This window comes from Neolamprologus multifasciatus, chromosome 23 (genome assembly GCF_963576455.1).
Source record: "Neolamprologus multifasciatus chromosome 23, fNeoMul1.2, whole genome shotgun sequence".
NCBI classification, from domain to species: domain Eukaryota; kingdom Metazoa; phylum Chordata; class Actinopteri; order Cichliformes; family Cichlidae; genus Neolamprologus; species Neolamprologus multifasciatus.
This window is the reverse complement of record NC_140460.1, coordinates 34,998,037-35,012,561: the sequence shown is the minus strand read 5'-3', so window position 1 is coordinate 35,012,561 and position 14,525 is coordinate 34,998,037. Positions and strand designations below refer to the sequence as shown.

Sequence of the window (14,525 nt, the reverse complement as noted above, 5' to 3'; positions counted from 1 at the left end):
TTACCCTGACGGTGCTCGCTGCACTACATAGAGAACCGGAAAATGTTTTGTCCGTTTTGTGGCGTTAGCTTCAGCCTCTTCACCCCTTTTTGTGCTTCCTGTGGACGGTCTCTGGAGCTTTTGCGGCACACAGACCAGGCTGAAGGGTCAGACTCCCCAGGGATATCAAAACAAACAGAAAATTCTGAACAAAGTAATTTTGATATATTACTCACTTTTTATTCTCTTCAGACAGTCTATGCTATTTCAGTTAAATAGCACGTTTATTTACCATTTTGGCTCCGTTTTCTTTTTATGTTTGCTTATACTGTATTCTCGTCTACGTTTAGTAATGGAGAGTGCTTATAACCCCATTTTGATGTTAAACGTTTTTCATTCAACCAGAACAAACATGTCCGTCATACAAGCAGTTCATGGAGTACAAAAGATCAAAATCCATAGAACGTCAGGCCTTCAGCTGTGGAGCAAAATTAAAACTCAAGCAACAGAGTAAACCTGTCAAGGTAAGCCATCACAGATAACTTTATAAATGAGGATTTGGCAATTATTCTTAAAGTGATCTGGCTTTTATTATTTCTTTCTAGATCAATATAGGATTAATGGTGTCACAACAAACGGACTTAAAACCGCTAAGAGGGAAAACACTGCCCTTATTTATCAGCCCCGAAATTACAGCCCCTGACCTCTTGAAGCAGGCTGTAGAAAAAATGAGAACATTCAACAAGGACTTGGTGGAGGGACCATATGTCCTTTTGTATCCCGACTGCACAGAGGTGATAAATGTGCCTGGGACAGAAAGGCCATTCCGATTGGCAGACTATAAAGAGGAAATAGGAAATAACTACAACAGGATTTCTCTTTTCATTTGCCTAGAGAGCCACTTCAAACAAGGTTCGTTAATTTTATATTTTGATGTGTTTACATATACAGCAACTAATAATGTGTTTATTTTCTCAGCTCTGATTGCAGAGGATGGTACCTCAGACTCAGACCCTGAGATTGTGATTACATCAAGAAGCACAGCTGAGTTCAACCAGGCAGACACATTGGTGTGTACTTTTTTTTCCCCTCCACCATGCCAGAGGCCTATGAGTGGCCCTGGCAGAGGTGCATGTCCTCAGAGTGCTGTATTTTTTTCTCTATAATGATCATAATGCTGTAATATCCATGGGTGGATTATTTTCATTGTGTGATTATATGTTCTTAAAAATATATATATATATTTTTAAAGTATTGATGAACTATCTAAATACGATACGAAGTTGTTGAAAGCTTTGAAAAGTGCATATTTTTCATCTTAGGTTTTCAAACCACAAGACCAGAGTACCCCTAATGGTAGACATGCAGAGAAGGAGTAAGTTATTTCAGAGCTTGTTCTGCTATATATTAGAGTTGGGCAATACAATATTTTCATGTCACAATATTTCTTTGTTTTATTTCAGGGAATAATGATATACATCATGATATAAACCGCTAGATTTTTACATATTAAATGTGCTATTGCTCATGGAAAATGGCCTGTATTTGTATAGTGCTTTACTAGTCCCTAAGGACCCCAAAGCGCTTTACACATTCAGTCATCCACCCATTCACACACACATTCATACACTGGTGATGGCAGCTACATTGTAGCCACAGCCACGCTGGGGCGCACAGAGGCGAGGCTGCCACTGGCGCCACCAGTAGGCAACGGGTGAAGTGTCTTGCCCAAGGACACAACGACCGAGACTGTCCGAGCTGGGGCTCGAACCGGCAACCTTCCAATTACAAGATGAACTTAAAATTTCACATAAGTTGTGAAATCCTCAGAAGCTTGTTTTGATTTAAATATTTATTTCCTGTCATAAGTTCAGACAGACAGATGTATTAACATATTACATCCGTTTCGGATAACTAAAAAAAGGTACATGTTAAAAACTAAATAAAGGGATAAAGATTTCCAGTTTCAAAAGACAACAAACACCAGATCACTCAAATTCTTGGTCAATTACATTTAAAAACAAAAAAGAATGATTCTAAAAATAAATCTTAGTTTACAGTAAGTTATACATGAGAACAGACGTAAAATACAAAGTTTTTGTCAATATCATATGAATAAGCTAAGGAATAAAAGCAAATTCTCCTAATCTCTCCTTGTATATTTATTTTAATGGCTGGTTTAGATGTAAGTGGTGCCCAAACATCTCTGCGTGTGGCACTGCTTCCATTGCTTTCTGCTGCTACTGCTTTCCATTGAGAAAAAAGTATACTGCAATACATATTGCTGTTATTTTATTGCCCCGCCCTAATATAAATATTTATTGGTTTCATAGCCTTTTTATAATGTTGGTATCATAAATAATATTAAACGTTATGAGCTACTTATCTGGACATTTTAATTCCAATACTCGTATTCTGTTTCAGACATGCTCCAGGACCTTCATCTACCATACAGCCAAGTCAGGTATTTGGGCAATTTCTGTCAGCATGAGGTTTTTTGCAATTGTTGAAATAATACAATGCTATGTATGTTTATGTACAGTATGCAATTTTTGTTGTTGTTGTTTTTCAGATTGTAATATCTGATACAGAGGATCTTGATCACCAAAACGAAACAAATCCAGTCATGAGTCCCTATAGGTAAATAAAAATGTGTCTTATACGTAATTTTAAACCTGTAACTACAGTACACGTTTGGGTTTGTGAAATGGGTAAAGATAGTTATAGGGTGAATAGAAGTTAGTCTAATCTTGGAATTATAATTTCTCAACAGTAAATATGCAGACCTGTGTGCCCCCTGCATTGAGGACGAGGATGAAGAGCTGGTTGAAGTTGCTTCACCGATTGACTACAAAGCACTGTAAAATATCAAATACTACTTAAAATAACAACGCTAAATTGTATAGTCTTGCATTATGTCTTTCATTTTTGTGATTACAGGGAAGACGTTAACATTACTCTACCTGACATCATTGCAAACTTATCCAGTGCTATTCATCATGGAAGTGTCAGCAGATTCAACATCTCAAGAGCAAATGTCTGGGATGGAGCAGTCAGGGGTTTCAGGCGGTTGTCATACTCTGAAACCGCTGACATGCTGGTTAAATTTACTGATGATGCTGGCATTCTAGAAGAAGGACTTGATGCAGGTGGCCCAAAACGAGAGTTTTTGAGTCTGCTAATGAAACACATGAAAGATCGTCCCATTTTTGATGGACCAGAAGGACATCGATTCCTCGTCTACAATGCAAAGGGTATGCAATGATCAGATGTTTGATAAACTTAATTTAAAGGCTTTTTTGGACTTATAAATCAATTTGTTTTTAATTATTATCAGAAGCAACTCATAATAGTTTTTTGGATTATTTCAACACAGCATTAGTCTGTCTGTCTATCTGTTGGTTGATCTGACATCAATCGGATCTGATCGATCGATAGATGTGTGTGAGAGAGTTTATCATTTACTGTATTCATTCACAGCTGTAAGGGAGGATGAATACTACCTAGCAGGAAAGATGATAGCCATGTCAGTTGTGCATGGTGGTCCAGGGCCCCATTTCCTGTCAGAAGAGCTGGTACATTATCTTGCAGGCCAGACTTCAGTAAAAGTAACAGTTGCCTCAGTCACAGATGACGACATAGGGAAAGCTTTACAAGCTGAGGTGAGGACAGCGCAGGATTTGAATGCAGGATAGAACTATAGCTTCTTCATCTGTATGAAATTAAAATATTCTTTCTTTGTGTAGGGAAAAAACAGGAATGAAAATCAGACATGTAAGCTTACATCGTGGTATGTCCATTTTTATGGGTTTTTCAGATCGACAGTGCTGGTTCAGTGGATGTCCTGCGTGACTGTGTCATAAAACACAGTACTATGCTACAGGTGGCTGGTTGTCTAAGGCATGTTTCCACAGTTGAGGAAAAGAAAGACATTGTGTCTGACTATCTCCGGTGGTATATAATTGCTCGAAACTCATCTGTAATTGAGAGGTGAGACTACTATAGAAGAGACTATAGAATTATTGTTATGACGGTGTTGTGCATAATTTCCGACTGAAATGTTTTACATTCTCCAAGGTTTCCAGAGTTCAAAGTTTGTCCATAGTTTGTGCATGTATTATGAACTGGTAAATTACATAAAGTTCTCCTCATTCTTTAGATTTAAAGATGGTCTTTCAGCACTTCATTTCCTGAGTGCACTCCAGCAACACCCTACTTTGCTTTCCCCGGTCCTGTGTCACATGGAAAAGAAACTCACAGCTCTTGAACTTGAGAGACTTTTCAAACCTGACTTCAGCCCATCTGGAAGTAACAGGAGACGTCTGGAAAGTCAAACTGTGGGCTACTGGTCAGACTATCTGCTTGACTGTGAAGGTGTATACCAGTATTTCTTTTAGTACTCATTACAAGACAATGTGTTGAGTTCACATATACATATATAATTTTTTACATGTATTTTTATTTTTTGCAGAATCACAAACTGCTGTGTCAGTGGGCGATGTTCTGATGTTTGCAACTGGGCTAACATCACTGCCACCTTCTGGATTAGATCCACTACCAAGCCTACAGTTCCTGGATGACTCTTTATTCCCGATGGCAAATACATGCTTAAACTTATTGAAACTACCAATGATAACCTCATATTCCGTGTTTAAATCCAACATGGATTTTGGAATTCAAAACTCCCCAGGATTTGGATGTTTCTAGGATGTCTGGCCTTGTAGTTCAAACCTGCTGTTGATTTGTTTCTCAAGTTTTTAAGTCAAGATTTTTTTTTTTTTAAAGATGTTATGAATAGGAGAAGGTGGGACATGCTGGTGGTGCAGCACAAATCCATTATAGTTTACCAGGGTTATTGCAGTTTTATTAGCTAACCCAGTCACTTACAGCTGCTTCTTCTTGGCATTACATTGTAAATTCTGTAGTTTTTTTGCTACGGGACTTATCCAGAAATCAGTTGTGTATTTGAGCATGTTTTTTTAATTCTAAAATGTAGGTACATATGTTCAAAGGACATTTAAAATACAATGGCTTGACTTGATTTGTTCAAAGGTTTGACAGTGCTACTAAAAGTAAAGGCATTTAAAAGTGTTCTACTCTTAAAAGTTCTAATAAACACACAATACAGTGCAAGATTTGATTTTGATTTGATTTATTATTGATCTAAATGTTCAGGACTGTATCTCAACTTCCATCAGCTAAACAAGGACCAGAATTAGCAAGACATTGCAGTAAGAATGTGCTTTTACAAACACAAACTTAAACTTTTGGCATCTTCAGCCAACTCATGTAGCCTAGTCCAAAAATACAGGATAGGTTTTGGTAAAAACGACAAAAAGCCAGTTTTTTTTTTTGTTTTGTTTTTTTTTAGAAATGTGCAATTTCTAATAACTTCATGTAAAGTTCAGTGGCAGAATCCCAGCAGACTGGCTTTTGAAAATGATTTTGCTCCATTACAAAATTCAGATACTCCTGTATGTTTGAGTCCCCACATATAACTACTGACAGCCTAGACTCAGGAAAAGCGTCCAGTTCAGATTGTTGAATCAGGAATCCACAGTCCCTGGAGCCGTATCTGTGGTCAATGGAAGACAATTGCATTAATATAGGTTTACACATAAAGTAATTATTTGATCATTATTATCCATTACCTGTGGGGTAGGTAGTACAGTTCATTTGGCACACCTCCTGGACATGAAGCTGTTCTTGAGGGACGAATCCGATGAGTGTTCCACAGCTTCACACATTCATCAAGATCTTTTTGAACAATGTCAGTGAAGCAAAATCTCAAAAGGCACTGATGCTCATGACTTCCATTGAAGTGTCCAGCATCTCGAAGATCCGCAAACAGCTCCAACCAAAACTGAGCCCTAGAGAAATTGTTAAAAAAAAAAAATTGTTTAGAAATAGTTTAGTTTGTTTACATGGCATCATTTCACAACACGTCATTGCATGGGACTTTACAGTTCATTTTAACTGAATCATATATAGACTCCAGTCAGTTAAAATGTTTTCTATCGAAAGGGATTGCATACAGGCAAACCTCTAAAACATTTGAGTAATGTGCAAAAGTTAATTTATTTTAGTAATTCAAATTAAATGTGAAATTAGCGATATTGACTCATTGCATACAAAGTGAGGTATTTCAAGTATTTGTTATAATGTTAATGATTAATCAATCAATCTTTATTTATAAAGCACTTTTCATACATAAATGTAGCACAAAGTGCTTTACATGGTTTATTCTGGCTTTGAAGTTGGGGTTTTCTTATGTTCCAAATCATAATCATCATAATTACTAAATGGGCTAAAAATGTCTAGTTTGGCATATAATGAGTATTTAATATCGGTTTTACTTTTTAAGTTGAATTACTGAAATAATAATAATAATAATAATAATAATAATAATAATAATAATAATAATAATGGATTGCATTTATATAGCGCTTTTCGAGGCCCTCAAAGCGCTTTACAATTACACTATTCATTCACTCTCACATTCACACACTGGTGGAGGCAGCTACAGTTGTAGCCACAGGTGTCCTGGGGCAGACTGACAATAAATCAACTTTTGCACAACATTGAAATTTGTTACACCTTTAAATATCAGGCAAAATTAAATGTTATATTTACCTTCCTTTTCGATATATGGACCACCAGGACTCAATTCGCTGGTTATTCGTTGATGAACCAAACATGTGACTGGACTCTCCGCTGAAGTGGTCATCATGATGGTGACGTAGTGCGCACTGAACTGCAGCCATAATGCCGTTTTCTGTCCCACAGTCAGTTCTCAGTCTCATCGGTACAACACCAAGGCTCCCAACACATGACAAGTAATAGTAAACTATGACCACTGGATTATTATTGGTTGGTCCACATTCTAGCCACAAAACCTTGCGTGAAAATCCATCAATGCACCCTGAAATGGCCAAACCGAATGGTTTGAGCTTGTCATAACCATCAGCATGCCACATGTAGTTGGGTCCCAGCGAATGATAGGTTCTCCTAATGAATCTTCTGCGTGTTCTCATCTGGCATCCATGAGGATTAAGCTCCCGGAGTATTTTCATCACATCATCCCTCTTCACTTTAAGATGATGCTTTTGTTTAAGTACCTGCCACATTGTTCGATACCCAAACAATCGCCCAGGTCCTTGAAGCTCCACTTTGATTGCGTTAATGATTGTTGTTCTGGAGTGAAAATGTTTTCTTCGGTAAAGTCCAGCATTATTGAGTTTACTTTTAAGACTCCTTAAACTCATCTTTACACCATGCAAACTTAACATCATGTCCACGATAACACTATATGAGTGACCTTCGTTGAAATATTTAATGCAGTATTGTAGGTTGTCTGACCCTTCAGCCTGGTCTGTGTGCCGCAAAAGCTCCAGAGACCGTCCACAGGAAGAACAAAAAGCGGTGAAGAGGCTGAAGCTAACGCCACAAAACGGACAAAACACTTTCCGGTTCTCTATGCAGCGAGCACCGTCAGGGTAATGAGGAAGCGCTGTGAGGAGTGAGTTTCTCGACATTTGTTGACATCCCGAATCACTTTTCTGAGCTACAAATATGGAGTAAGCCTGATCGTTGTGCCACTTCCGGTATTTCAGACAATCCCTTTCCGTCAAGGATTTTTAATTTGTTGTGGGTTTTTAATTTGTTGCGTTTTTTTAATTTGTTGCGTTTTTTTAATTTGTTGCGGTTTTTTAATTTGTTGTGGTTTTTTAATTTGTTGTGGATTTTTAATTTGTTGCGGTTTTTTAATTTGTTGTGGATTTTTAATTTGTTGCGGTTTTTTAATTTGTTGCGGTTTTTTAAATTTGTTGTGGTTTTTTAATTTGTTGTGGATTTTTAATTTGTTGTGGTTTTTTAATTTGTTGCGGTTTTTTAATTTGTTGTGGGTTTTTAATTTGTTGCGGTTTTTTAATTTGTTGTGGATTTTTAATTTGTTGTGGATTTTTAATTTGTTGCGGTTTTTTAATTTGTTGAGGTTTTTTTAATTTGTTGCGGTTTTTTAATTTGTTGCGGATTTTTAATTTGTTGCGCTTTGCACTTCCCAGCCACCGTAAGGGAATGATCTGTAATGATACGTCAGTCAGCAAAAAGGTCCACTGAAGTTTCACACTTAGTGTTTTTATAGTCTAGAGTGCACTCTTTTTGTCTGTTCTCTGTTGCCGGTCGGGGTGACTGGCGGAATCCTACCAGAAATCAGATAAACCATTGGCCGTCTGACTGATTGTGCAGATCTGGATCCTGGAAATCACACCGAGTGGATCGCCATCAATTGGAATTGGAATTGGAATTGAATCCTCATGGAGTTCATCTTGGTTCTCTTGGCTCATCTGTTCACCTGAGCCTCAGGTACCTTGGTGTGATGTTTGATTCTGCCATGTCCCTAGAACAACAGCAGTTAATTAAGAATTGCCTTTTTCAGCTAAGAAACATCTCCAAACTGCGAACTTTGCTGTCTAAGTCTGAGTTAGAAATGGTTATTCATGCTTTTATTTCTTCTCGCTTAGATTATTGTAATCGTCTTTTTCTTTGTTTGAGCAAAAGGAATCTTGACCGTCTCCAGTTAGTCTGGAATGCTGCTGCAAGGCTTTTAACTAAGACACAAAAAAGAGAGCACATTACACCAGTGTTACGTTCATTACACTGGCTTCCAGTACATTTCAGAATTCATTTTAAAATCTTGGTACTGACTTTTAAAGCTTTGAATTGTGATGCCCCTGCTTACATTTCTGATCTTTTAGAACCCCACACTCCCTATCGCAGCCTGAGATCTTCTAATCAAAGGCTGTTGGTAGTCCCTCGAACATATTTTAAAACCAGGGGTGATAGATCTTTTAGAGCAGTGGCCCCCAGGTTGTGGAATGCTCTCCCTCCATCATTACGCTGCCTTGATTGTATTTATTCTTTTAAAAAGCAACTTAAGACTCATTTATTTAGATTGGCTTGTAATTAGATTTGTGCTGTGTGTTTTATTATTAATGAATTTTATGTATTTCTGTTTTATATTACTGTGAAGCACTTTGTGGTTTTTATCCTGTGAAAAGTGATATATAAATAAATTGATTTGATTTGATAGCTTACTAAAAGACCTGACCTGTATTTAGAAACAGGTTTACAGAAAAGTATAGTATATTTTCTTCCCCTCTTTCTTTCTCCCTTTTCTTTCCCCCAGTCAAGTCTGTCCCGTATTCAGCAAGTGAAAATAAAATAAAGAATAAAAGGTGAATCAAATGGACCATTACGGCAAAGCTGGGATGGTCAATTTGGTAAAGAAAATCCGTTGGGCATCTTTCTTCGCCTTTAGACAATAATTCTGATGGCAAAAGAACCAAACGGGACAGGCAAAAAAAAAAAAAAAAAAAAAAAAAAAAAAACAGGTTTACAGTCTCTGATCTATCACTTATTTCAGCATTCAAATTAATCATAAACTCAACAACAATAACTGCAATTTGCAATTACTTAGATCCTGAAAAAGTGTGGTACTCTTCAGTTAACAGATTAAATTGTATCTCGTGTTAGAACTTCTGTCTAACCAACGTAGTTGCAATAGACAGCACTTAACACAATTATTAGACAAATGTTAAAGCTTAAATTTCTTCAGAACGTACGTTACACTAAATTCGGCACAAAAGCTATCAAATTGCATTTGTTCCCTCATAACACAAAGGCTCATCATTGACATGATACCTACAGTAGAAAAATATGCATCAACTACTATGATTAGCATCATCGTCACGATCATTGAACATAGAAGGTAAATCAGTTAGCTTACCGAGACATGTGGAATGCTATTAACTTAGCTGACACCTCTGCTGATTTCGACAGCTCTGTCTAACATTCACTTCACTATTGAAATGTTAGCCGATAACTTCTGAACACTTTTTAACAACTTTTATGAAGCCTTGCTTCCCTAACCAAGGCAGTTTCTGCTGCAAATTAAGATAGCGTCGGATTTTTCTTTTTCCTCTAATGGCTAGTAACAATACACCGTGTAAACACACAACTTCCTGTGAAAACTTCAAAATAAAGCTCCTGCTAGGCACAGCAGGAAGTGTGAAAAGAAACCTTTTTTTCACATTATCACTAGGGGTGGGTTTTAATAATCCATTAAAATCGATTCTGGCTTGGATAACGTGATATCGATTCATTAAAATCCTGAATCGATTTTTATATAAATGTATTTTGCCCAAAATTCCAGAATCTCAGGTGAAACGTCACAAAATTTTGACAACCACCAAACATTTAAAACAGTAAATGAGAGCAGGTACACGGCTTCTGCACAAAGACGTAAACACAAAGCGCAGACCCGCCAATGGATCAGAATCAGTGAGATGTCGCCTTTCTTACCCGACGGCGGCTTTCAGCCCCGACCTTGCTGATTCTGATGTTTCGGCGGGTCCGCGCTTTGTGTTTACGCCCTTTTTGCTGTTAGTTTTATCTCTCTCCGAACAATATTGACCGAACCAGCAGCAAAAGAAGATCCAAACTAAGCTTCACATAAACATCATCATGGACTCCCTCTTACTTTTGCTGTTTTTCTTCCACCACAATAAAATCACACTTCATGCACAGCTCTCTCTCTTTCTCAGTGTACTTCAAGAACAGTTTCCCGTCTATCCCCGAAATCTGTTTCCTGCATTATTCGCTTGCTTGTTACGCACAAGACTACCGTTATTTACAGCGCTGTCGGCCGATGTTTTTTTTCCTTTTACTTACTTCCGAAAAGAAAACCTAATTTCTGCCGTTCAATAGGCTTCTGAACAAATTTAAACGTTTTAAAATTATGCAAAATGGAAAACGCTTAGCCGTGTCTCTAATAAAACAGCTGTAACTTCAGAGGTAATGTTCATTAATTAATGGTTTTCTTTCGTTTTTGATGTACTGCAGAATATTTTTATAAAATTCCAGGCCAGGAAAATCACCTTCATGTTTTTCTGTGTTTTATCTTCAGCTACTTTGACACAAAGGCATCTGCTGTGATGCTTACAGCTTTGATAAAGTCTTGCAAGTGTCAGCTTCCTTTTTACAGATACAAAAATATGTAAATGTACTGATCTGAATTATAATATTTCTGACTGTCTGAGGCAAAATTTCCCAGATTCAAATCGAATTGATTCAAATCGAATTGAATCGAATTGAATCGAATCGAATTGAATCGAATCGTGGATCGAATCGATTCAGGACCTTGTGAATCAGAATCGAATCGATTCTAGAAATCAGTGACGATACTCAGCCCTAATTATCACTTCTTGTGACTATAAAATAAAACAAATAAAAGAATTATTCTGAAACTAAACAAATACCTTATAAAGCTCATCTTGTTTTAACCTGTTTCTCCAGCTGGGTTACATAACCAAGTAAAAAGACACAAAATATTTTGGCTGTCTTGTTGGTTTGGAAGAAACATAGACAGTTAAGTCATCAGATAATGATAATATGGTGGATTGGCAAGGAGTATCAATAGACTGTATGGGTAAAAGAAAATGTGCTAACTTGGTCTGGTAACCATAGAGCCAGCCATAATACCATGTATTATAGCCATAATACCAAGTTATACATGGTAAAGTTGCAACACCTTTTACTGCGTATAACTTTAAGCTTTTATACAAATGAAATTAGAAATTAGTTTATTTTGTACCATGGTGTAAACATGTTTATTTATATGCTGTAAAGTTGGTCATTTCAGCATGATGGGCCCTGTGGGGACCAGTTAGCTTTTGGTGTCAGCCTCAAGTGGTCACTGAAATAACCTCACTTTTTGGCAATTGATCGTTGGGTTGATCGATGTCAACCCTCAGAGGCTGCCACGTAATTATGACAAATCCTTGATTCACTGCATTTCCTCTCAAAATGAAATTGGATTATAACAGCATTCACCCAGTTATCAGCAAACACTGACTTTTCATATCTGTTGAGCAACAAATGGTGCTTACACTTAGCTCTTCTGCATACCATGAAAAAACTGCTTGAAAAAAAGATGACACACCCGTTTTATCGGGTCACATAAATGTTTGCAACTTTGTTGTCCCTACTTGATTCATCATTTTACACATTTCCACGATGGCTTTACAAGGTAATAGGAACTACTGAATTGTCATAAATGCTTTTATTGCCAAGTTTGAATTAATATCTTAACAAGGAGCCTTTCAAAAGGCAGCAATGAAATTAAACAGTTGATAAACTCTGAAGTCTTAAAATCAATACCCTATCCAGTCCTCTTAAACACACCCTTCATACTGCATGTCAGGCAGCTCCGAAGAAGTGGATTCTACCACAGTTAGTGCAAATGCTCACTCGGAGAAAAAGTATGTATTTTAGGATTCCTATAATTTTGTCCACAATTGGTGTTGTTTTCCACTAGGATTTATTAGATGGAATACTGTGCTGCAGTGTGTGCTTTCACAATGACTTCCCATTCCCCATGTAATCTGCCTTTACACCAATAGTCAGGGGAAATGACAGCATCCCATATTGTGGCATGCTAAAAGTTTAAATGTGCGTGTTCTAATCACTGATTCTGCTAAATAATACATTAAATGCATCAACATTGGCTGCAGCAGAACTAAGCTCCTTAGGAGAGCTGCTTGCATTGTGTCTGTTTTGCTGCCATATTATATGAAGAGCGGATATCAATGCAGCAGCCTAATGGTTGTGCTGGTGTAGTGGAGCCCGTGGGAACCAGTGGTACATGTGTGAATGGGTAAGAGATACAGCTCTGGGAAGGCTCGACTTTCAACAGTAGGACCCTCGAGAGCACTGTGTGCCCACTGAGGCCTTCACTGCATACGTGATAACACTTCAGCAGGCAGCATCACTGTAAGATGCTTATTCTTTCTGATGTTTAGGATCAATAGCAGCTGCATAACGCTTGTTGCTGGTCTATTAATTACACATGGGCCACAAAATGAGGAACAGAATTGTTCAACATGTCATATATGATCTCTAGTCGCATCCAATATTTATTTTGTGGTTTGTACTGGTTACATCTATTCACATGACTTTAAATGCCTCTCGTAAAGTAGAACTTGAGAATGTGTGCTTTTATTTGTATGCGTGTGAATGACTGAACATGTACAAAATCTTGCAGCAAGAAATGTAAAAATTACAGCTACAATTTGTATTTGAATAAATATACAACATAATCATTGAAGGTCAGAACGCCTACATGAAACAAAAATATATTTATGACCTCGTTCTCCTCTTCTTAAAACTTCATACCTAGAAGGGGTTTTGAACGTATTCCAAGAATCTTCTTACCTCTACATAGTGCGGGTTTTAGGTGCACTTCTTTGTATTTTAGCAATTTGACCTGATCAAACAAGAAGCTTTGTGTGTGTGTGTGTGTGTGTGTGTGTGTGTGTGTGTGTGTGTGGTGATAGTGTGGGATAAACTATACTTTTGATATATATTTTTTTCCTGATGTTTCTTTAGCTAATGAGGACGTATTGACTGTTCTGATAGCGCTTTCAATGAGCCTGTGGAAGCGCGAGTTTCAAGTGCAGCCACATTATTCTGTTTTCCTTGCAAGACGCCTACATACATCAGGATGATCCATCTCCAGAGTCATTAACAAAATCACTTTAGTGCACTTCTGACAAGCCTCAGTGATTGCCGCTAATGAACTTAGCACATCACAGATAAATCAAAGCTAAGAAAAAGACTTGGTTCATGCACAGCTGAGAAAACAGGCAAATGATGTAGGGGCACCTATTCTTTATTGGACTGAAAAGATCAGTGACATGTCATACACACATGGAGTGAAAATGCTAACAGGTTCCTTTTTTAAAAATTAATTATTCGATGTTTACTTTTTTGTAATGAGTTTCCTTTTATTTTTTTGCACACATAGTAACGAGTATAGTTTGTTCTTGATTTTTCTCGCTACAAAATGTTTCCATCAATTCATCCATCCATTTATCCATCCATCCATCTTTTGCTTATTCAATTCAGGGTCATCAATGACATGGAACCTATCGCAGCTGTCATTCATTTTAAATGTAAACATTACCCTATAACTTATGTCTAGTTTAGACCTTTATTTTATGGACTGTGCAATCTCGTTTCAAGTGTTTATGTGGTCAGAAATATGTTTAGCTAGCAGCAGTTGGTTTAGTTAGCAGCAGAGCACGTGACTGAGACTGGTAGCAATTAATCCACTCTATATTTCTGCCCAGGTTTGTAGCTCAAACATTATCAAAATAAGTGATCTTATAAATGTATGGCATATTGGAAATATGAATGTTGCAAAAAGTAACGTCACTGTATGACACTTGACCAAAGAGCAACATCCAAGAATACCACCAGTGACAGTGAGTTCATGCCCAAATCTAAGCCCCAGTGATCTCAACCCCCCTGAGATACAAAAGGTTGTTGTGGAGCATATTGTGCGAAACGAGGAGGCACCGCCACACCATTATGCTGCCTCACGCCTTCGAGTCTTTTCAGGCCGATTGCCGCGGCCAAATAATGAAACTGATTATGAGACCTGGCGCTCTAGTGTGGAACTTCTTTTAACAGACCCAGCATTGTCT

At 37.5% G+C, this 14,525-nt stretch overlaps 1 protein-coding gene and 1 long non-coding RNA gene across 4 annotated transcripts; one reads left to right on the top strand and one right to left on the bottom strand.

Moving 5' to 3' along the window:
• The first annotated feature begins 369 nt into the window (after positions 1-369).
• On the top strand, positions 370-5,068 carry LOC146492070 (G2/M phase-specific E3 ubiquitin-protein ligase-like). 3 transcript variants are annotated; one of them, XM_085151915.1, is made up of 11 exons: positions 371-503; positions 585-1,049; positions 1,302-1,354; positions 2,404-2,443; positions 2,552-2,619; positions 2,753-2,839; positions 2,920-3,233; positions 3,460-3,641; positions 3,797-3,969; positions 4,139-4,353; positions 4,451-5,068. In XM_085151915.1, the coding sequence occupies exons 1-11, from the start codon at positions 414-416 to the stop codon at positions 4,684-4,686; spliced, it is 1,923 nt and encodes a 640-aa protein (XP_085008041.1). In that variant the 5' UTR covers positions 371-413; the 3' UTR covers positions 4,687-5,068. The 3 variants fall into 3 exon arrangements, with proteins under 3 accessions (XP_085008039.1, XP_085008041.1, XP_085008040.1); XM_085151913.1 differs by lacking the exons at positions 3,797-3,969; positions 4,139-4,353; positions 4,451-5,068 and having other exon boundaries at positions 370-503; positions 585-891; positions 958-1,049; positions 3,460-3,763; XM_085151914.1 differs by lacking the exons at positions 371-503; positions 585-1,049; positions 1,302-1,354; ... (2 more) ...; positions 2,753-2,839; positions 3,460-3,641 and having other exon boundaries at positions 3,075-3,233; positions 4,451-5,066.
• A 52-nt stretch (positions 5,069-5,120) lies between these two features.
• On the bottom strand, positions 5,121-13,125 carry LOC146492069 (uncharacterized). Its single transcript, XR_014872462.1, has 3 exons — positions 9,767-13,125; positions 6,613-8,377; positions 5,121-5,849 (listed from the first exon to the last, which is right to left on the bottom strand). It is a non-coding gene; the product is annotated as an uncharacterized LOC146492069 (long non-coding RNA).
• Between the last annotated feature and the right edge of the window lie 1,400 nt (positions 13,126-14,525).

Bases quoted from the DNA above. Each gene is read 5' to 3' on its own strand.
- LOC146492070 (XM_085151915.1), top strand. From the start codon at position 414: ATGGAGTACAAAAGATCAAAATCCATAGAACGTCAGGCCTTCAGCTGT. The intron at 1,050-1,301 runs GTGTGTACTTTT...TTTTCATCTTAG, and splicing joins TCAACCAGGCAGACACATTG to GTTTTCAAACCACAAGACCA. The intron at 2,840-2,919 runs GTAAAATATCAA...TTGTGATTACAG, and splicing joins CCGATTGACTACAAAGCACT to GGAAGACGTTAACATTACTC.